This window comes from Mustela lutreola, chromosome 8 (genome assembly GCF_030435805.1).
Source record: "Mustela lutreola isolate mMusLut2 chromosome 8, mMusLut2.pri, whole genome shotgun sequence".
Taxonomy (NCBI): domain Eukaryota; kingdom Metazoa; phylum Chordata; class Mammalia; order Carnivora; family Mustelidae; genus Mustela; species Mustela lutreola.
The window spans coordinates 137,334,442-137,356,282 of NC_081297.1; the positions used below are offsets into that span (position 1 = coordinate 137,334,442).

At 45.1% G+C, this 21,841-nt stretch overlaps 1 protein-coding gene across 1 annotated transcript in view; it reads right to left on the reverse strand.

Moving 5' to 3' along the window:
* The window catches only part of SYN3 (synapsin III), a 455,052-nt gene that overhangs the window by 67,745 nt on the left and 365,466 nt on the right, over positions 1-21,841 (reverse strand). The window contains exon 7 of the mRNA XM_059186781.1: positions 9,183-9,245. Coding sequence (XP_059042764.1) covers positions 9,183-9,245 — 63 coding nt within the window. The remainder of the gene's footprint in view (positions 1-9,182; positions 9,246-21,841) is intronic.

Sequence of the window (21,841 nt, forward strand, 5' to 3'; positions counted from 1 at the left end):
CAGCACTTCAGCTTCACACTTTTATGTGGGGCGGCATTTTATTTTTATTTATTTATTTTTTAAGATTTTATTTATTTATTTGACAGAGAGAAATCACAAGTAGATGGAGAGGCAGGCAGAGAGAGAGAGAGAGAGAGAGAGAGAGAGGGAAGCAGGCTCTCCGCTGAGCAGGGAGCCCGATGTGGGACTCGATCCCAGGACTCTGAGATCATGACCTGAGCCGAAGGCAGCGGCTTAGCCCACTGAGCCACCCAGGCGCCCGTGGGGCAGCATTTTAAACAATAAAATCAACACGAGAAATGCAAGAATGTGTAGTGTGGCTCTACATACAAGCCACACGGGAGAAAAGGACACTTGTTTATAGTATGAGAGCTGAAACAGGCGGAACATTGCCTTGCTGGACCTCAGCCGGGAACATGCCCATTATTGGCTGCTTTGCGTATGTCTCAGAATGAGCATGAAAGTGCTGTGAGTCAATTTGGGGATTACAAATAACAAATAAATTTTAGTGAATAGTTGAATTTGTATGGAATCCATGAATAATGAGAATGGGTGGTTTATATTGTGCTGGTAGAACAGACAACCTCAGGCAAGAGGTTTTGAAAAGGAGAACACAGTGCTCAAAATTTTCACTAACATGTAAAGGACAGATAGATCCTCCACTAAGGGTCCATGTTGCTCAAGAGAAGCAGAGAATACATGAGGCCAGTGGTCATCCCAAGGGAGTGGTGGGTAGGTGAGAGAGGACGTGGGGGGAGGGAGAATTAAGAGGGAGGGTGGTGGGATGGGTGAGGGTCCCTCCCTGTCCTACTTCATGGTCTGGCAGGGACCTTGAAAGCTGCTCCCCTGGGACACCTTGCTGGCTCACACCCCTCCCCTGCTCTCACCCAACTTGGCTTCTGCTGAACTCTCTGGCGGTCTCCCAGGTGCTGGGGAACCTTCTGGTTTCTTCATGGCTCCCCTGGGTTCCATTTGTCCATTTGCTCATTCCTCATCCTCCCTCCTCCACTGCTGTGTTCTTGGGCCATGACTCCCACTTAAAGAGCGGATGATGCTGGGAAAAGCTCGCTGAATGAGTCAGTCCAAGAGATGATACTTAAGTCCAGGTTGCTCAGAGCTCATGACAGAAGCAGCCCTGACCCAGTGGGGTGTGCAAGATGCCTGGGCTGCTGGAAACATGGAGTTGAGGAGCATGCCACCTTGATGCTCCAGCGCAGATGCAGGGACACCTGAACCCTGTCACTCACTACTCCAGGCTTAGAAGGACAGCAGCCCCTGTGCATGCAGGGGAAAAGTTAGGATTTCCAGGTCTGGGCTTATCAGCCTGTGACCATGTCAGTGTCCTTCACCTCTGTGAGCTCAGGCACTGGAACTAGACTGTCTGGGGTCGGACACCAACTCCACCACCTACTCCCTCTGCCTCAGTTTCCTCATCTGTAAAGGGGAGGTTACCAACTCTACCTACCTCATGGGGTAGTTATAAAGATTGCACTCAATGAGTGAATGTATCTCAAGCACTTAAAATAGTGCCCACATAGAGTAACTCTATTTTAAAAAAATTTTTATTATTATTTTGTTAAAATATTTATTTATTTATTTACAGAGACAGAGAGAGGGAGAGAGAAAGAGAGACAGCGAGAGAGGGAACACAGCAGGGGGAGTGGGAGAGGGAGAAGCAGGCTTCGTGCTGAGCAGGGAGCCTCATACGGGGCTCGATCCCAGGACCCTAAGATCATGACCTGACTGAAGCAGGCGCTCAACTGGCTGAGCCATCAGACACCCCCAGAGTAAACTCTATTAAGCATTAGGTTTTATTATTATTGTAGTTATTATGTTTTGTTATTATTACTGCTCTTATCTCTAAAGTATGGGTTGGAGTCAGATAATCTCAAAGGTCTTTTCTTTCCCTTTCTGCTCTGTTATTGGGGATGCTCTCTCAATATGTGGCCTCGGGCAAAACCTTCTCCTCTCTGGGCCTCACGTTCTTATCTTCTAGATGAGGTGCCAGGACTCAAGCCCTGATAGTCTGTGAATCTATGAAATAAGGCTAAGGCACCTCCCAGGGTGGAGTTAACTTGTTATTTTGGCCTCTCCTGGGGATGTTGCCCAGACAAGCAGTTAAGTAATCAGAATAACAGTTTATATTTGTAGTGGGTTTTTAAAGTTCCCATTCAGTGAATGTTTACCAGGCACTCTCCCAAGGTGATTTATTCTATCTTCATTACAACCCCAGGAGGGCGATATTGTCCCCATTTGGAGATGAGGAAATTGAGGCACAGAGATATTAAATAACATCCCCAAGGACACATGGCCAGGAAATGGTCAACCTGGACCCCAACCCCAAAACCTTAAATCCAGACACCATAAACGTTAACGACCCCCCACCCCCCAACTGGCAACTGGCCTTGAACTTGACTTCTAATCCTCTGATAGTAACATGATATTGTGCCATTCCTTTTAATGGACTGCTTGTACTATTGAAAATAACCACAGACTCTCATCATTGAAAGATACATAGAAGTGTCTCCAGGGTTTCTTAACCTTTGGAAGGGTTACAGACCCCTGTGAGAAGCTGAAAGAAGCTATGGACCCTTTCCCACCCAGAAAGTTTGTATCATACCTGCACATAAACACACACACACCCCTCCCAAAAACATATACAGAGATTTGTCCCAATTTCAGGGGTTTCAAAATCTCAGGCTAAGAGCTCATGCAATGCTTAAATGGTCCTGAAACTTTCCAGTAAGTATGCATCTTTGCTCCAAATCTGTGTTGATGAGAACTTCTTCCCTAAATGACCATCTATTCCATTAATGTTCCCCTCCAACTGTTAGAAATTTGCTCCATTGACATATTGACATTTGTTCATTTCCTCCTAACTTTGGTCCCAGCTCTGCCTGCTAGATTTATTACAAGTCCCACCACATCTGCCCATGACGATTCTCTACGTTTCTGCAGAGGCTGCCGACACTATCCCTAGCAGATGCCTCTTTCCTTCTTTGCTCATTTAACCTTCCCTGGGACACACTGATTTGTCAATGGCTGTCTCAAACACCCAGAATGGATGTAGAGCCCAGAACCCAAAACAATCTCCTGGCCACAGACTGACCAGGGCAGCACAGGAGTGTCACTATATTCTGGACATCAGATCTCCATGAATATATCCTAAGAGCAGATTCCATTTTTTAAGCCTTATTTTACTTTGAACTATAACACATATAGAGAGGATTGCATAGTCCAAAAAGAACAGTCCAACGAGGTATCTATCACAAAGTAAACATCCACATCCAGAACTAGAACTGTTCACTCCTGCCTCTTCCCCACAATCACTCCTTCCTCCTCTACAAAGGCAACTTCTACTCTTTTTGGTAATAACATTTTTGTTTTCCTTAAACATTGTATCATCTAAATGCCTATCCCATTTTAAGCTATGGTTTTGTTTCCCTGGTTTTTGAGTTTCCTATAAATGAAATCATTAAAATAGGGATTCTTTTGTATGTGACTTATTTCACTCAATGAAATACATGTATGGAAGGTGTGCACATTGTTACTTATAACTGTAGTTCCTTCATTCTCATTGCTGGAAGTTTCCCACTTGTCTGAATATACTGTACTTTATTTATTCTATTTTTAATGGATATGTGGGTAGTGCCTGGGTTCTGGCAATTATGAATGACCTGGAAGTTTCCCACTTGTCTGAATATACTGTACTTTATTTATTCTATTTTTAATGGATATGTGGGTAGTGCCTGGGTTCTGGCAATTATGAATGACCTGCTATAAAAACACTGGTGAGCACACACATGCATTTAGGCTAGCCAGCCCTAACAGAACTTTTGTGCAACCTTTCAGCGGATAATATCAACCTATCTTCCAAAACAGTTTTATCGATTCACACTTTTAGTAGTTGTGTGTGTGAGTTCCAGTTCTTCCATGTCCTTGCCAACGCTTAGCATTATTCATCTTTTCAATTTTAGCTCTTTTGGTGGTTACAAAGTGGCATCTTGTTGTGGTTTTAATTTGCATTTCCCTAATGACTGATGTGGGTGAGCCCATTTTCATCTATTTATTGTGTATTTATGGATGAGAGGTTTTGGCAACTCCTTACTCATCTGACTCATCCTGAAGTTACAGCCAAATGGAATATAGTCTTTGACAGATGATGCTGTTTAGTCATATCTCCTTTATTGACTTCAAGTTTAGGTTCCCAGAGCATGTCTGAGCATTCTTCAAGTAATCTCTACATGCGTTGTGGAGCTCAAACTCATGACCCCGAGATCAAGTGTTGTGTGCTCCATCGTCTGATCCAGCCAGCTGAGTGCCCCTGAACATTCTTAATACTCATGACAGCTAGTATTTATTGAGATCCCACCATGTTCCAGGCACTGGATGCTTGACATGCATCATGTCAACCGGCTTATGAGGTTGCTACTGTGATTATCTGCTTGTACATATGAAGAAACCAAAGGCGGGGGAGGCTACATAACTTAACTTGCTAGATTCAAATCAACACCCTGAGCCACTATAACACGCTGACTCCCAAAGATGGAAACATTTGACTACATTAAAAAAAAAAGCCTTTAAAAATGCTTAAAAACTAAATAATAAAATGGACATGTAACTGTCAAATGGAGAAAAAGAGTTGCAAAGTAAGACAAGTGCTTAATATGGAAAGAGTTCTTATAAACTAATAAGAGGACACAATAAAAAAATGGACAAAGGTTCCTGTGGTCAGCTAAGTCTGGGGAATTCAGCACATCTTTCACATTCTTTTCCCCCAACAGTGTATCTAAGCAAATTCATGACTCTTAAGTTCCACACTAAAAACTTACTTTAGAAAGGGGAATCCTCTTACACTGTTGGTGGGAATGCAAGCTGGTATAGCTACTCTGGAAAACAGTATGGAGGTTCCTAAAAAGTTGAAAATAGAGCTATCCTATGACCCAGGAACTACACTAAAAGGTATTTACTCCAAAGATATAAATGTAGTGATTTGAAGGGGCACTTGTCTCCTAATGTTTGTAGCAGCAATGTCCACAATAGCCAAACTATGGAAAGAGCCCAAATGTCCATTGACAGATGAATGGATAAAGAAGATATGGTATATATATATACAATGGAATACAGGGAAAAAAAAAAAAAGAGATCTTGCCATTTCAAAGACATGGATGGAACTAGAGGGTATTATGCTAAGTGAAATAAGTCAATCAGAGAAAGACAATTACCATATGATCTTATTCCTTTGTGGAATTTAAAAAAACAAAACAGAAGATCATAGGAGAAGGGAGGGGAAAATAAAACAAGATGAAATCAGAGAGAGAGACAAACTATAGGAGACTCTAAATCATAGGAAACAAACTGAGGGTTGCTGGGGGGGGGGTAACAGGGGGATGGGGATTAAGGAGGGCATGTGATATAATGAGCACTTGGTGTTATATAAGACTGATGAATCACTGAGCTCTACCTCAGAAACTAATAATACCCTATATATTAATTACATGAATGTAAATAAAAAATAAAAAAGATATTAAAAAGAATAAAATAAAAACTTACACAGCATTTTCCAAACCTATTTGAACAACATAGGCTTTAGCATCTGAATAATTACAATGCTTTGAACAGACTTTGAAGCCTGTTGAACTCTATAATAACCACTGCTTCCTCTGGTTTCTGGACTGGTAAGAGTTTCAACAAAGTAAATGAAATTAGTTTTGGGACGCCTGGGTGGCTCAGTTGGTTAAGCAGCTGCCTTCGGCTCAGGTCATGATCCCAGCATCCTGGGATCGAGTCCCACATCGGGCTACTTGCTCCGCAGGGAGCCTGCTTCTCCCTCTGACTCTGCCTTCCACTCTGTCTGCCTGTGCTCGCTCTCACTCTCTCTCTCTCTTACAAATAAATAAATAAAATCTTTAAAAAAAAAAAAAAAAGAAAAAAAAGAAATTAGTTTTGTCCCTGGTTTCTCAACCTAGACACTATTGACATTTTGGGCTGTGTAATTCTTTGTTGTGGGATTGGCTCAGGCACTGTGGGCTGTTCCCAGCAGCATCCCTGGTCTCCACTCAGTAGATACCAGATGCCAGTAGGACCAACCCCACCCCCAGTTGTGATAACCAAAATTGCCCCGTGGAGGCAGAATTCTCCTCCTCCCATGAGAACCATTGCTCTAGCCTGACTGATTTCTAAGCAACCCATGATCCTTCACATGATCACCTCTTACCTAAGTGCCCCCAAACTACATAGTGTCTCACTATATTTTGATTTCTGTGTCTTGTGACAGCCTCTATTCTTTGTTAAGAGAGTATCAGCCCATCTCTTTGGCTCTTTGGATCTTTCTTGTTTGCTAGAACTCCTTCTACCTCAAGGCACAGCAAACCATGCACAGTTCCCCAGACATGGAACTTCTTTCCACTCTCCTATCCTCTAGGTGGAATTAAGCTCTTTTCTTCAATCCCCATACTCACTGCACACCCTCCTATTAGACCCGTGACACACATTATACCTATTTACGTGCCTGTCTCCTCAATTCCTTGACAGCAGAAACTGGGTCCTATTTATCTTCTGGTTCTCAGCACCACGTAGGCACTATTCAATATATACAAACACAGGAGCAAAATATAATTGATGATGGCAGCGGGGACCTAGGTAGATTTCTACCAACACTGAGTCCATTGGCAACCTCTTCACCAGTTTCCTCCTAGGAATGTTCTCTTTGCTGGTCTCCAGAAAGACCATCTTCCCTCTTGAGAGAAGTAGAAGTACCATGGAAGGTACCAATTTTGTTTTTCTCCCTCTCAGACATGAATATGACATCACCTGCTCAGTTGGCATGCCCAGGCCATTCCCGATAGTTTTCTCATTGCCTACTGAAGGAGAAGAGCCTTTTTCCCTTGATGTCAGTATTTCTGCAAACCTCAGTTTATTCTAGCCAGTGACACTTTTTATCTTTGGATATGTGTCCTCCTTTCCATGGAGGAGTCCCTGTTGGGCCAGAGTTTCTCAGAGCACCCCCTCCTCTGAGCATTGCTTCAGTATCTCTAAGTATCTCCTGTCTGGGATCATTTGAAGCTTGAGATACAGAATTTAATTCTTGGGAACACTTTACCAGAGTTGTCCAAGATGGTGGCAGTGGGTGGAAAGGAAAGGATGGGTTTGAGCAACGTTAACAAAGGCAAGTGAAAAGACCTGACAACCTATTAGACATAGAGTGGGGAGCCGACTCCCAGATTTTTGCTTTGAGACAATGGAGGGACTGAAGGTTCCTGCTGCAGAGACAGCCACAGGAGGAGGCGGAGGAGGAGGAAGACAAGGAGGGGGAGAAGGCTCTCTGGGACTGTTAGAGTCTGAGGTTTCCATGGAAGACCAGCGGGACATGTAGAGGAGGGAACTGGATTTAAGAGCTGAGGCTCTGGATGAGAAATCCAACCCGGGGACTATTGGCACGCAGGTGACCTTAGGAGCTGAGAGTGCAGGTACGTGCACGTTAAAGATGGTGCAGCAAGAAAACAACACGAAGGAGACTGTGAAGAACTGGTAGAGACAGGAAAGCCAGGAGAGGAGCATGAGTTAAAGGCCACTGGAGAAGGAGTTTTGGGCGGAAGGGAAAACCAGCAGCTTTAAGAGATACAGGAAGGTCAGCTCCCATGAGGACGGTAAAGTGCCTGCTCATTCAGCAGCAGAGAGTCACTGAGGACTAAGGCAAGGGCAGTGCCAGAGCCCAGGGGCAGAGGTGCAGGAGGGCTTGCGGGGAGGGGCCGCAGGGACACAGACACAGCAATATGTCTAAAGAGGGGGCCCCTCATCCATCCGTTTACCCAACAAGCCGAGGGGCTACTGGCCCCCAGGGATATGGCAGTGGGCAAATAGGTAAGACCCCTGCCCTCACGGTGTGTCCTTTCAGGAAGATGAAGTATTTTAAAGGAAGGATTTCTTTTAAAGACGGTTTTTAGAATCATCACCCTTTGACAGAGAAGGTCAAGAGAGGTCAGATGGCAACTTGTTCAAGTTCACATGAATGTCAGAGCTGTGGGTCGTGCCCTGACCCGTCTGGCCCTTTGCTGCCTGAAGGGGATGAAGTTTAGGTGGGAACAGATGACATAGAAGGTATTAGAGGGTGGGGAAGAATAAAGGTGCCAGGTGCAGGCTTATTTATGAGGGGGCTGGGCCTACTCAGATCAAGGTTTCTATTTATTTGAGCCAGAGGTTTGAGAGGAGGCCTGTGGTGGCCCCCACGTTTCCCCACACTCCCACCCCTCTTTTTTAGGAGTAAATCTCCCTTTCCTGTGGACATCCTGGTTCACACGGTTCGACTGGCTGTACTCATCTTCACATGCGCTGGTTAGCGGATGGGCCTAGGAATCCGAGCAAGGCTGACCAGCCTTCCACTGTGGGGTTAATATAAAGATGCTGGTCTTTCTTCCTCTGTGACAGTGAGCTTGGGGACCAGGGTAGGTCCCCAAGCCATCTTGACTATCTGAAGAAAACACCAGGCAGAGATAAACAAGGTCAAGAAATACAGGAGACCGAGCTCTGATAGCATTGCTTGGCCTCCTGAAGCCAGCTCTGCGCAGACCTATCAAGAACTCTCCTAGACTTCCCGGTGGCTGGAACCAATGGATTCTCTTTCGCTTCCTGATTTGAGTCACGTTTCCACACTTGCAGCTGAAAGGATCTGACCAATTATGACAAATATGTCAGCTGTGACTGTGTAACATATATGATTTACTCTTGCAGAAGCTAACTGACTCCAGGGCCTTCCTCCATAGAGCCTTATGTGTTCACCTTCTTCTAGGTCCTGGCCCCGCAGGTGTGGCGGGGACGTGAGTAAGACTGGAGTTTAGAGAGCCACCATGGAAATGAGGATGGGAACAAAAGAATCAGCATCTAGAAAATGATTTACATTCGTTGCTCTGAATCCACAATCATAGGAAACAATTAGCTAGCAACTCCAGGCAGGGCTCAGTGGGTACAGACTGAGCTAGAGAGACACTCATGGTACAGGAGCTTGGCGGGGGGGTTGGCAAGGGGTGGGGAGGACAGGGTGCATCCTGCATCCTGGGCTCCTCCAACACTGTTCTGGGCCATGGAGCCAAGGTGGGGCTGGCGGGGGACAGAGGGAGAGGGGAACAAGCAGGCTGGGGAGGCTGCATGGGTATGAATGTGGGTCTAAAAGCTGCTTCTCATACCTTTCCCATTCCGGCATGGGCGTGTCCCAGCTTGACCACCACAGGGAAGTGGGGCGCTGTGAGCTGTAAGAGACAAGAGGAAATCACTCATTAGCATCCCAGAGTATTGCCTCCGAGAGACACTGGGCTCCGCCTGTTCTGTAGAAGATTCAGTCATCTGCTATTACCCAGAATCCCCACAAGAACGCTTTGACAGATGGTCATCCTGCTGCAGCTCCAATGCGCGAAATGCCAGCGATCTGGGCTTCCAAAAGAAGCCCTGAGCACTTAAAAGCAGCCTGCCTGGGGCACCCACCGAGAGATTGCAGGGAGGAACAAAGCGACTGGTTTCGGATCCTGGCTTCACCACTTGTGCAACCTTAGGCGAGTTTTACATGATCTGTGGCTCAATTTGCTCACCTGTAACATGGGGACGATGAGTGTCCATCCCACAGGGTTGCTGCGAGGATCAAATAAATTATTACATGTGAAGCCTTTACGTTTTAAGTACCCAATGAACCACAGCTTCGTGACTCCCACCATGGTTCTGCCTTACATCATCCCTCAAAAACCTTCACGTATCTTGAAACACACTCCCTCCCCCAAGCCCTCTCCAGGCCACCCTATGAGGTTTCTTAACAGTGGTCATGCCACCATGGGCGCAGACATGTATTAGCTGCACCCTTTTGGGCACTGTTCTGGGCAATCGCTGTGTATCATCTCCCTTCGAGAGCCATGCTACTTGTCTCGCTGTTCCCTTTAGTGTCCTTAGCTCCAGGAACATAGCTTGGCCCAGAGAAGGTGCTTGGTAAGGAGTCTGTGCTTCATTCAACCAGTCCTCTCAGCAAGACCTAGGAGGCATGCATGCTTCTCTTTAGAGGAGGAGAGGGGCTCAAAAGATTAGGTGCTTACTCAGGACCATGGTCACTCAGCTGGGAAGTGAGGGCACCAGGTTCAAACTTAGGCTATGCATTTCCTCCCTTAACTGTTCATATGTTGTTTGAGATGAGTTTGCTTGGTGTCTACAAGTCTACTTGGAGGTGCTTGAGGGTAAAAGTTTTCCCTTCTAATTATTTAGTAGTAACTTCAGTCCCCTTACTTGGATCTACCTGACAATGGGTAATCATGTTCCACTCTCTGGGCCATCTGTCCTTGGTCCTGGGTTGTCCCTGACAGTGCTGTCTGTACTGACTCTCTGGCTGCCTTGAGAGGAAGAAACTGGCTCTTTTCTCTTGGTGCCCAGAGTCTAGTCTGACATGGAGGTGCTGCTGTAGGTGCTTTGAAGGGTCTGCTGTGGGTCACAGAGTCATTCGATGGGCCTCATCTCATTGTACCCATGCAATGGCTCCATGAGGTAAGTAGGGAAGGTTTTTAATCACCATTTCACAAATAGGAACTCTGAGACTCAAGGTAGGTGCTGGGAAGGGGTGGAACTTGGGCTTAAAGGTGGGCCTGTCAGACTCCAAGCCTGATGTGAAAGGTTTTCACTAAGATCTAGCTCAGGGCTTCCTGTAGTAGATGTTGAATAAAAAAATTTTCCCCTTTTTGATGCTGATTTTTAAAAAAAGATTTATTTATCTGAGAGAAACAGAGAGAGAGAGAGAGAGAGAGAGAGAGAGCATGAGCACACAAGTGGGGGAGAGAAACAGAGGGAGAGACCCTTCAAACAGAGGCTCTGCTGAGTGCAGAGACTGACATGGGGCTCGATCCCATGACCCATGAGCTCATGACCAGAGCCAAAACCCAGAGTCAGATGCTCAAATGACTCAGTCACCCAGGCACCCCCAGGCTATAATTTATCATGTCTTGGTGCTTAGAGAGAACAAATGCATCTTTTAAAAAAGGCCAATATTTGATTTTGATTTCAAAAGCAGTATGTACTCACTATGTAAAAATTTTGGAAAATGTAATGAAGTATTATATTGTTATTATACAGAAGACAATAAAGATCATCCTCAGACTTTCAACAGATGTATTATCTGTTGGTTTTTTTTTTTAACATTTTATTTTACCTTTTTGGTAAATTTTATTTTTTCAGTGTTCTAAGATTTATTGCTTATGCAACACACCTAGTGCTCCATGCAATACGTGCCCTCCTTAATACTCACCACCAGGCTTACCTATTCCCCCTACTCCCCTCCCTTCCAAAATGGTCTTCTTTTTTAAAAATCCACATTTTTTTTCTTCCCATTTGTTCTACCTTGGGAGTATACTGAATATCCACTTCTGCTTCCTGCTCTTTCCACTTACTGTTCTGTGCTAAGCATATTCCTGGTAGTGATTACTTGTCCATTTAATAGTTATTACAAAATATTTCACATATGAAAAAGACTTAAAGAGCATTATCATGGCCATCACCCCACTTAAGAAATAAGCCACTGCCCACATAGATGAGATCCCTGATAGAATTTCTGACTGCACTCTCTTCTCTCCCACCCAGAGGTAATCATCATGATATAATTTTATTTATGATATGTTTATTATTGCCTCACACTTATTCATATTTTAAGTATTATTAACATATTTTAACTATATGATTCTCAAACAATATACAGTACACATGTTTAAATTTTATGTAGTGGTATTGAAACAAACTATTTTTGATGATCTTTTTAAGCACATTATATTTGTGAGATTCATGCATGCTCCTCTATACGGCTCCTCTATGTGGATTAGATTTTTACAGCTACATAGTATTTTAGTATATGAACACATTACCATTTGTCTACTTCCTGCTGATACACATTTAGGTGATTTCTATTTTTCCAATAAATGATACTAGTGCATCCCCCCTGCATGTGCAGGGGAGTTTCTCCAGGGCACATGCACAGGAGCGGAATTGCTAGGGCTAAGCAACGCTCTTCTCAGTTTTGCCAGGTATTGCCAAATTTGCTCTCCAAAGTAGTTATACCGACTTACGCTCTCACAGGCAGAGAAAGAGCCCCCAACACCTGAGGTTGAAAGAATTAAATTTTACCAACCCAAGGGATGTGAAGTGGAATGAATGGGTGCACTTTCACCAAGTGGCTTTCATTCCCCAGAAGAGTTGTCATACCCAGCCATTCATTAACAGACTCCGGACACCACCAGCCATCCAAGAACTGCCCAGGTCACTTCTGGGGCTTTATCTCTATCTCATTTCAAGCTGGAGCATGTGGGATGGGGGAATGGGTGTGCTCTGTCTTCCCCTCCACTTCTTCTGGCCTCATTTTCTTCCCTCATGCTGATGGGTACTGGAAAGAATGTGGGTGTTGGAGTTAAACTTATTCTCTAATCTGGGGCTAGATATCTAACCTTTTTAAAACTTAGTTCTTGGATCTGCAAAATGGGGATGATATTGCCTAGCTTACTTGATGGTTGTGGGAAGAAGAAATGAAATAAGGAATGTCATACTGCTTAGCACTCAGGGGAGGTTCAAACTCAAAGTGTAAAGTAGGGCTGAGGGGAGGAAGGAGCTGACACTAGTTCATGGTAGTAAGGACAGAGGTGAAGAAAGGCTAGATGAAGGAGGAAGGAGAGCAGAGGTTGCTGCTTGGCAGTATGTGATAGTATGGCAGGGGGTGAAATGAAGTCCAACAAGGGAAATCTAAAGGAACTTAGCAATCATCTTGTCTAGACCCCATGTTTCCATGTGGTGGGAAGTAAAATTTCTAGGAATGCTCCCCAAGGTGTCCCACTCTAATCTCTGGAGGCCGCAAATGTGATGAGATTGTTATACAAAGCCATATAAGGACTGTTTTATGTTATATGGCTCATGTGACCCTAAAATATGGATATATCTGGGAGGATCTAATCAAATCACATGAGACCCTAGGAGTGGAGTACCATCTCAGGCTGGTGGCAAAAGGGGGAAGCAGAGAGTCAAAGCAGGAGAGGGATTCAGCACACTATTCCTGCTTTGAGATGGGGGTACTTGAGAAGAAATGGGGGCAGCCTCCCAGAACCAAAGGTGGAGCCTGTCTGATAGCCAACAAGGAAATGGGGGCCCTAGGTGTACCTCATTGTAAAGAACTGAATTCTGTCCTGACAGGAAGGAGCTTGGAAGGGGATCTTGAGCTCCTGAGGAAAACACAATGTGCTGGCACTTTGATTTCAGCTTTATGAAACCCTAAGCAGGGCACCTTGACATGCCAGCTTGGACTTCTAATCTACAGATTTGTGGGATAATAAAGAGGTGTTCTTTTTGACAGCTTAGTTTGTTAGAGCAGCAACAGGAAACTAATACATGTGTGTGTCCTCCTAGAAACTGAAGCCCAAAGAGTAAAAGCGATTGTTTTCATGCCCCACAATAGCAGAATGAGAAGTCAAGCCCATAAGTTTTAGGACACCTGGTTGACTCAGTCAGTTAAGTGTCTGACTCTTGATTTCAGTCCAGGTCATGGTCTCAGGGTTATGAGATTGGGCCCTGCACTGGGTTCTGTACTTGGCGAGTTTTCTGCTTGAGATTCTCTCTTCCTTTCCTCAGCCCGTACCATCTCTAAAATAAATAAAGAAAGAAATAAAATCTTAAAATAAAAAAGAAGTCAAGGCCATGAGTTTTGACTCTCAATCAAGCACTCTGTCTACCAAGGCACACTTCCCTGGGGACCACATGTGTATCTAGGGCACAATAAATTCTTCTAATTATAATGATTCATACAATAATATTGAATCAAATGAATTCACTGGAGTGAGAAGTAGGTGGCTGACACTGTGTTTTATGCTATGCAGGACACAGGAGACAGAGCCAAAATTTCTTGTTTTAGAGAGGTAGACTTCATGCCCAGTGTGGTCTAGTGCAGGGCAACTCACAATCCTAAGATCAAGACTTGAGCTGATAGCAAAAGTTGGACACATCACCTGACACATGGACTGAGACACATAGGCACCCTGGGAATAGCATTCTTTTTAGAACTGGATGGGAAGGCTCTAGGCTGGTGTTGGAGAGAAGAAAGAGGCAATTTGGGGCCAGGTTGCTGGGGGCTTTCAAAGCTGAAGGCAAGAGTCTAGATCTCTTGGATGGGCAGTGGGGAAATAGTTCAGATCTGGAAAAGGAGAGTGACCTGCTTGCTGTAGGAGACATAGATTGTATTTGCAGACACTAACAAGCCATAGACCAATTTGGAATTGATTACAACTAAACCAAGTACCACTGGTTGGGCCGGGGCTGGCCTGGGGATGGTGGAGAAAGAGGAGATACTCTCGAGTTTTTCTTTTTTCTCTTTTTTTAAAGTGATGCTTTAAAAAATTGAAATAATAGTGTTCAAATGAGCATAGAAATCCAAGATGAGGAATCTCCACAACCTCATCATCTAATCAAGTCAGTGTTTGTATTGGTCCATATTACTTTATAATCCCCATTTATATGTCCAGTTAAAAAATGGAATGTTCTGCAATAATCTTAGAGGTAGAATTTGACATCTACCTTCTCATTTAACATTATACCCTAAGTTTTTCCCTCCTATTTTGCCATGGTCTTTTTAATTTTTCTTAGATTCCCTTCCCCACTCCATTGGGTTGGGGATCTCACCTGCCTGGCGTGTCTAGTGCATACTCCTGCCCATTGCTTTTTATCCTTAATCTTTGCAAATATATATATGGTTGAGGTTGCTCTTTGTTTTTTCTAAAATGGTTCTTCTCACTGAATATCAGGCCATGTACACTTCTTCTCCCACCTCAGTAGGTATATCCTTAACCCAATAGTTTTAAAGTTTCACAATATTCCACAGGACACGGGTGCTGTAATTCTTTGGTCGTTTACCTATTAATAGACATTTGTGTAACATTCTGTCTGTCTGTCTCTCTTTCTCTCTGCTACTACAAACAAGACTACCAAATATCTTTGTGCAAGTATCCTTACAAACAAGTGTCCTAATTGCAAGGACCTATTTAGCCAGAGGCTTCCATCAAGGTTAAAACAATAACATAGTTTAACCCTTAAACTGTCCCTGCTCCCCTTCCCCCAGGGGACTTACTTAAAAACAAGTCCCAGAAACCAGCCCCAGGTAACAAAGGTCAAATACAAGGGTGGGTCAGGGCAGGTGGAGACATACGATCAGTGGGGGGATGCATACTGTCTCCCTAATCACCAAGGAGTATGGGCCCTGCCCTCTGGGCACCTTTTGGGCGCCAATCCTAACCAAGGTGTGATAGGCTAGTTCAAATGTCTACTAGGGTAAATTGTAATTCAATTGGTCACCTAGCATCACTGTGGGGTTTCCTCTGTGTGTTACAGTTTCATTGGCCACCTGTGCGTGGCCAGGCCCAACCGCATGGCCTTTGCCCTTAAAAGCTAGTCTGTGAAACAGAAAAGGATCTCCCTCTCTGTAAGAGGTGCCGCCCTGGCCGGTCAGTTTGATTCTTGATGCTTGGCGCGAAATAAAGCTTTGCTTGACCTTCTTTTTATATCAGTCTTGCTCCTTTAATCACAGACCCATTTTGGAGGACATAACGCTACTTCCTAGAAGGCAGGCCAAGAACTTTTCAAGGGGAAAATTGCCAGAATTTGAAGACATTCTGGTAGGTTTCTCAAGGGGTTTCTAAGGGCTCAGGAAATGAAAGTGGGTGCAGCCCACCATACAATCTCCCAGGCTAATGACAATGGCATTTCTGGAGTGTCTTATAATAGCCAGGAATGGTACTGGGCACTCTACATATGATAGCACCTTCCTTTCCCCATGAGACAAGTAAGAGATCAGAGACAAGCCATTTTCCCAAGGTCAGGCAGGTGAGGAATGGTGGAGCTTCTCTCCTCTTTCAAGCTCTTTCCCTTCCCTAGCTGTTCAGCTGTGTTCCAAGGGCCAGTCCCATTTCCACTCATTTGCAACAGGCCAGCCCCTCCCCTAACACAGGTCATGGAGGACAAAAAACATCTTGTCGGCTATTTTCTCTCTTCTCTTCCCAACAATCGCTTTATTTAGTCCCCTTGGGGATGGGAGGCCACACCAGCCTCTGGCAGGCTCCTTGTCCCTGCTCACATGCCCCGGGGGCCCCAGAGTTCAGCACTGCCCAATGGCGTGAGAGGCCTGACATCCTGTTAGAAGAGGCAGATCAATTTTTGAAACCAGAGATCCCCACCCTGATAAGGGCTCTATTCAGCAGTCTCCCAAGAAGCCAAAATAAGTAGGGGTGGCCCAGCCATTGCTGGCTGTTCTCTTGGTGGGGGGGTGGGGGTGGAGTCAGAGCAGCGGGAGCCCAGATTAGTACTATAGCACTCTCTTCAAGCCATGGAATTAGAAAGCTGGGCTCTGAGGGGCCTTCTGCAGCTTCCCCCAGAAGGAGGCAATTCTCTCTGCATTCATGAGTCTCTGGAGATTTAAACACTTTCAGTGTCCAGTCCTGGCTAAGTATGGAGAAAACAAGGCCAGAAAGAGTCTGGAGGAGGAAAAAAGTCAAGGACTAAAGAAGCTTGGGAAGATTTCAGTGAGGAGCTAGGTGTCCATTTCATGCCTATAAGCCTCCACCTGATCTAGTTCTTGCTTCTGTTTTGTTTTTGTGTTTCCCTCCTACCCACCCCAACCTCTGCTTACTAGTTATGTATTAACCCACAGGACTTTCAGTTTTTTACTCAATGGGCCACGCTCTCTCTAGCCACAGGGCCTTTGCACATGTTGATCTCTTTCTCTGAAAGACTCTGCCTAGTGATCAATAATATAATATTAATTCAAATCAATTCAGTGGACACTAGTTGAGTGAGAACCATGTGGCTGGCAAGTACTGTGCAGGGCACATATTAGATTGAGACAAGGCCAATCCCTTCTCATGTTTGGCGTCTCAGTTGAAATGCTCTGTCTCCAGAGAGTTTTCCCCTGGCCACTGGTCTAAAGTGGGTGTTTCTTATTGTCTTCTCTATCACATTCTGAACTTGCCCTCCATAGTGCTAGGTACCAAGTGCAATTATATGTTCATTTCCTTTGTGTCCATCTCTCCACTCCCCTATAGGAGCTCGCACAAAAGAAGGGGCTTAGTTTGTTTGTTTGTTTAATATTAGTTTCAGAGGTAGAATTTTATGACTCATCAATTACATATAACACTGTGCTCAACACAAGACGTGCCCTCCTTAATGCCTGTCACCCCATTACCCCATCCCCCACTCACCTCCCCTCCAACAACTCTCAGTTTGTTTCCTAGAGTTAAGAGTCTCTTTTGGTTTATTTACCACTGTATCTCCAGGCTCCACACGAGGACTGGATATAGTAGACGCTGTGCATGGTAGTATATTGTTGGATGGGTGTTAGAGAAAGCCTCCCCTGGCAGGGAGAGGTATCATGTGCTAACAAGTAGAATCAGAAAGGATTTCGGGACAAGCTGTTGATAAGGCTGGTTTGTGCAGATGCTTGCTGGGGAAGCAGTGTGAACTAGGGTAGGAATATGGGGAGTGGCAAGCTTGGGGGTTGCTTGCATCAGAGGTAGGAGTTCGGGATGCACTCTGTGGGCACTGGGCAGCCATTGAGGGTTTGTGTGCAGAGGATAGTCATATACAAACCAGGTTTAGGAAGACCCTTCTGAAGGCTGCGGTAACAGCAGCTCCCCTTTCTAGAACACTTACAGTGTGGCTGGCATGGTGCTAAGCCCTTTAACTATATCACCTCACCTAAATCTCTTGATACTTCTATGAGATAGCTCCTATTTTTACCCGTGTTTTACAAACAAGGAAATGAAGGCCAACAGAAGTGAAGTTTCTTGCCTCAGTAAGAAAGTGGGGGAGCTAGGATTTGGCCAGAGCTCAGTGCCCTGCTTCCCACACGGTACTACTTCTAGATAATCATTCATTGCACCATCAGGTGCTTCCCCTGTGCCCAGAAACAGGGTCCACTCATTTGATTTGCTTGGGCAGGTGGGTGGAGGCCAGCAGACTCATTAGGACAAGGCCAGCTACTCTAATAATCATGCAGTTCAGGGAATGGTAGGAGTAGCACGAGCTTTGGAGCCGGAGGGACCCCCAAGTTTCACATCTAGTTCCAATACCTATGGTTATGAACCCTTGGGCAAATCATTGACTGCTCTGTGACTCAGTTTCCTCATCTGCCAAACAGGAAGATCCTTGAAGAATCAACGTTATCATAGATGTGAGTCACTAAATTCTCACTGCCAGTGAAGAGGCTAACACTGAGATAGGAGATGTATAAACTGGCATGTAGTAGGGCAGCAATCCACACTAGTTCCCATTCTATTCCCTTCACAGCTGGGATCCTGGGGACTCGGGTAGGGGGAACGTTAAATGCGGATAGACAGGACGCATTCAATTCTCAGATACAGGAAGGGGAGAAGAGAGGAGAAAGAAGCCTGATGTCCGTGTTGTGAGCAGGGAGCCTGATGAAGCCTTTGACAGAAATGGGGCAGCCCAGAAGCAGGGTTTGTTTTGGGCATTTAAAAAAGACTCATTCAGAAGAGAGAACAGAAATATCCCGGCAGCTGCTTGATAAACCTTAGCCTCGTTATGCAGTATCTGACAGAATCTCCTTGGAACGCAAGCTGCACACAAAGACACTCCTGTCTGGAGGGAGGAGAATGGATACAATGATCTTTGATAGCCCTTTCCAATTCTCTACTGCTGTGACAAATCCATAAATTCCCACCTAGATGACTGAAACAAGTTGAGACAACAGCTTATAGGGCTCTGTGTGACCAGGTCCCTGCCTTCTTTCCTACCCCCATCTCACCCATTTTCCCCCAATAGCCTCTCTATCCCAGACTCACTGGATTTCTTTCTGGCCCTGATACTCGCTTTGCTCCCTCCAGCCGCAGGGCCTTTGCACATGCTGTTTTCATTGTCCTGGAACACTGTCCCAGCTCCTCCCAGCCATGCTTCAGATCTCAGCTCTAAGGTTGCTTCTTCAAAAAGCTGGCTCTCAGCTCCCTGCTTAGGTCATGGCCGGCTCACCTCTGTCTCTCTCCTAGCACTTCTGCCATTTTTAATTTGTCTTTGTGATTGCTGGATAAATGTCTAACTCCCTCACTGGACTATAAGCCTATAAAGAGCTGTGGATCTGTGTCTGTTGTTGCTTATCATTGAACCCTTGGGGCCTCTCCTGAATTATAAACCTGCCTCCTACACCCAGCCCTGAGGTAGTCTCACAGGCACCTCCAACTCAACATTTCCAAGAAACCTTATGAACCCCTCCAAAATGCTCTCTTCCTCCAATATCCTAACCTCAGTCACTGGGCCCTCCACCCACCCAGGTGCCCAAGATAGAGACCCTGACTGCCTTCTTCATTCTCAAAACTGCCCTAGACCCAAGGAGGGGCCCAGGAAATGTTTGCTGAGTGAGTTCCGTGGTTTCACCCCCCCGCCAGCTTAACGCTCTCTGCCCTTGGAATCCCACCTCTGAACCCTCTGCATCGCCTCCTCCTACATTTGGTGTGTCTTGGAAAAATACCGGTGGCATATTTAGAAAAATTAAACTAAACCTGCCCTACAAAAATACAAACATTCCTTTCTCTTACACTTCCTGTTTCCCTGAGAAACGGAATAGTCAAAAATAAACAAAGCGATAGGATGGCAATATTTGTCCGCAGATATGCTTTGCTGGTTCTCACCGTGAGGTTTATGGCACAGAACAGGCTCGGGCCGCCAGCCTGTCTCCCATGAGGATTCTCCTGAGTGCTGCTCACGGTTCAGACAACATCTCCCGTGAAACTGTGGATCGGGGACCATCTGAATTGACTCGAAGCGTCTAAGACTACTCTGAATCCCGTGGAGACTCTCCGCCATGGCATTTCCAACTGCCGGGGGTTTCCATGTCACTTTCTTCTGCTCACAGGCTGCTCAGTTCCATTTCCCGGTGGGAAAAACCCCTGTGACAAGTCCGATGAGCCCTGACATCGTTCCTCTTCTTAGCGACTTCAGAAGATAGTTCCAGAATAATCACACCACTGGAGTGTCTGCATTTCTTTGTTTCAGTTTATATCCACACTGTGATGTCTTAAGGTTAAAGATACATCTAAAGCTTTGCTTAAAGGTACACCTGTTGGTGTTGTCTAGAACAAGCACTGCTTACTTGGGGCTAGGAGTGAAGGGAGATAGCATTTTCTCTGGGTTGGGGAAGCCGATTCGTGGAACGCCACAGCATGAGAAAGAAGAGCAATGCAGGCTTTGAAGTCTGTTGCTGTCCCTTCCTACAGGTGCACTCCAGGGACAAGTCTCCTAGCCTCTCAAGTCTTGGTTGCTTTTTCTGTAAATGGGCAAAGGCGCACCAGCAATTCAAGGGATTGTGAAGATTTGCGTTTGTATGTCAAATACATGCTCTGGAGAGCTGGATCCCAAGCTGAAATTCTTCCAGGATAATTTGAACCAGCGGATTCACATCCTAGGGCAAAACCCCCTGATTACCACCAGATGTAGTTACGAACATTTCTTTCAAAGTGTTCATCTCTGTACTATTTAATGTAAAAATTGCTTTGAAATGACTTAAAAATTATCATTAAGTTGACTGATGGATTGATCAGATATTCCTTACATAAAAAATGACTCTATGCATTATTTTCTAGTACAGAAATATACTTAGCCTCTGATGATGGCATACTGTCTGGTTTTTATCCTGTAAATCTTGCATAGCATTTCATTTAATACAGAGAGCTCTGACCCATTACAGCTGCAATGATAGTATCCAACTTTAAAAAATATTTTATTTATTTATTTCGGAAAGGGAGAGAGCTCAAGTGCACAAGTTGGTGGCAGTGGGGGGTGGGGGTGGTGGGAGAGGGAGAAGCAGACCCCCTGCTGAGCAGGGAGCCCACCATGGGGCTCAATCCCAGGAAGCAGAGTTTATGACCTGAGCCGAAGACAGATGCTTAGCCCATTGAACCACTCAGGCTTCCTGACTTTTTTTTTTTTTTTTAAGGTTTTATTTATTTATTTGACAGACAGAGATCACAAGTAGGCAGAGAGGCAGGCAGAGAGGGAGGAGGAAGCAGGCTCCCTGCGGAGCAGAGAGCCCGATGCGGGGCTCGATCCCAGGACCCTGGGATCATGACCCGAGCTGAAGGCAGAGGCTTAACCCACTGAGCCACCTAGGCGCCCCTTCCCGACTCTTTTTTAATAACAGCTTTATTGAGGTATAATTTCTATACCATAAAATTCACCTTTTTTAAAGACTTTTTTTTTTTAAATTTGACAGAGAGAGAGATCACAAGTAGGCAGAGAGGCAGGCAGAGAGAGAGGAAGGGAAGCAGGCCCCCTGCTGAGCAGAAAGCCCGATGTGGGACTCGATTCCAGGACCCTGAGATCGTGACCTGAGCCGAAGGCAGTGGCTTAACCCACTGAGCCACCCAGGCACCCTAAAATTCACCTTTTTATAGTAGAAATTCAGTGTAGGATAGTCACGGAGCTGTGCAAATATTATCACTATCATCTGACTCCAGAACATTCTCATCACTCAGGAAGAAATCCCATGTCCATTAGCAGTCACTCCCTAGTCACCCCTCCCTCTAGCCCCTGGCAGCCAATGGTCTACTTTCTGTCTCTATGAATTTGCATATCCTGGAAATGTCGTATAAATAGAATCATTCAGCCCATGACCTTTTGCAACTGACTTCTTTCACTGAGCATAATGTTTTCCAGGTTCATGCATGCTGTAGCAGGTGTCAGGACTTCATTCCTTTTTATTGCCAAATAATATTCCATTGTGTGGATGGTGCCTGATTTTTAAATACACCTTGGAATGGTCTGGTTGTGTATTTCCAGTGACTGCAAACCATGA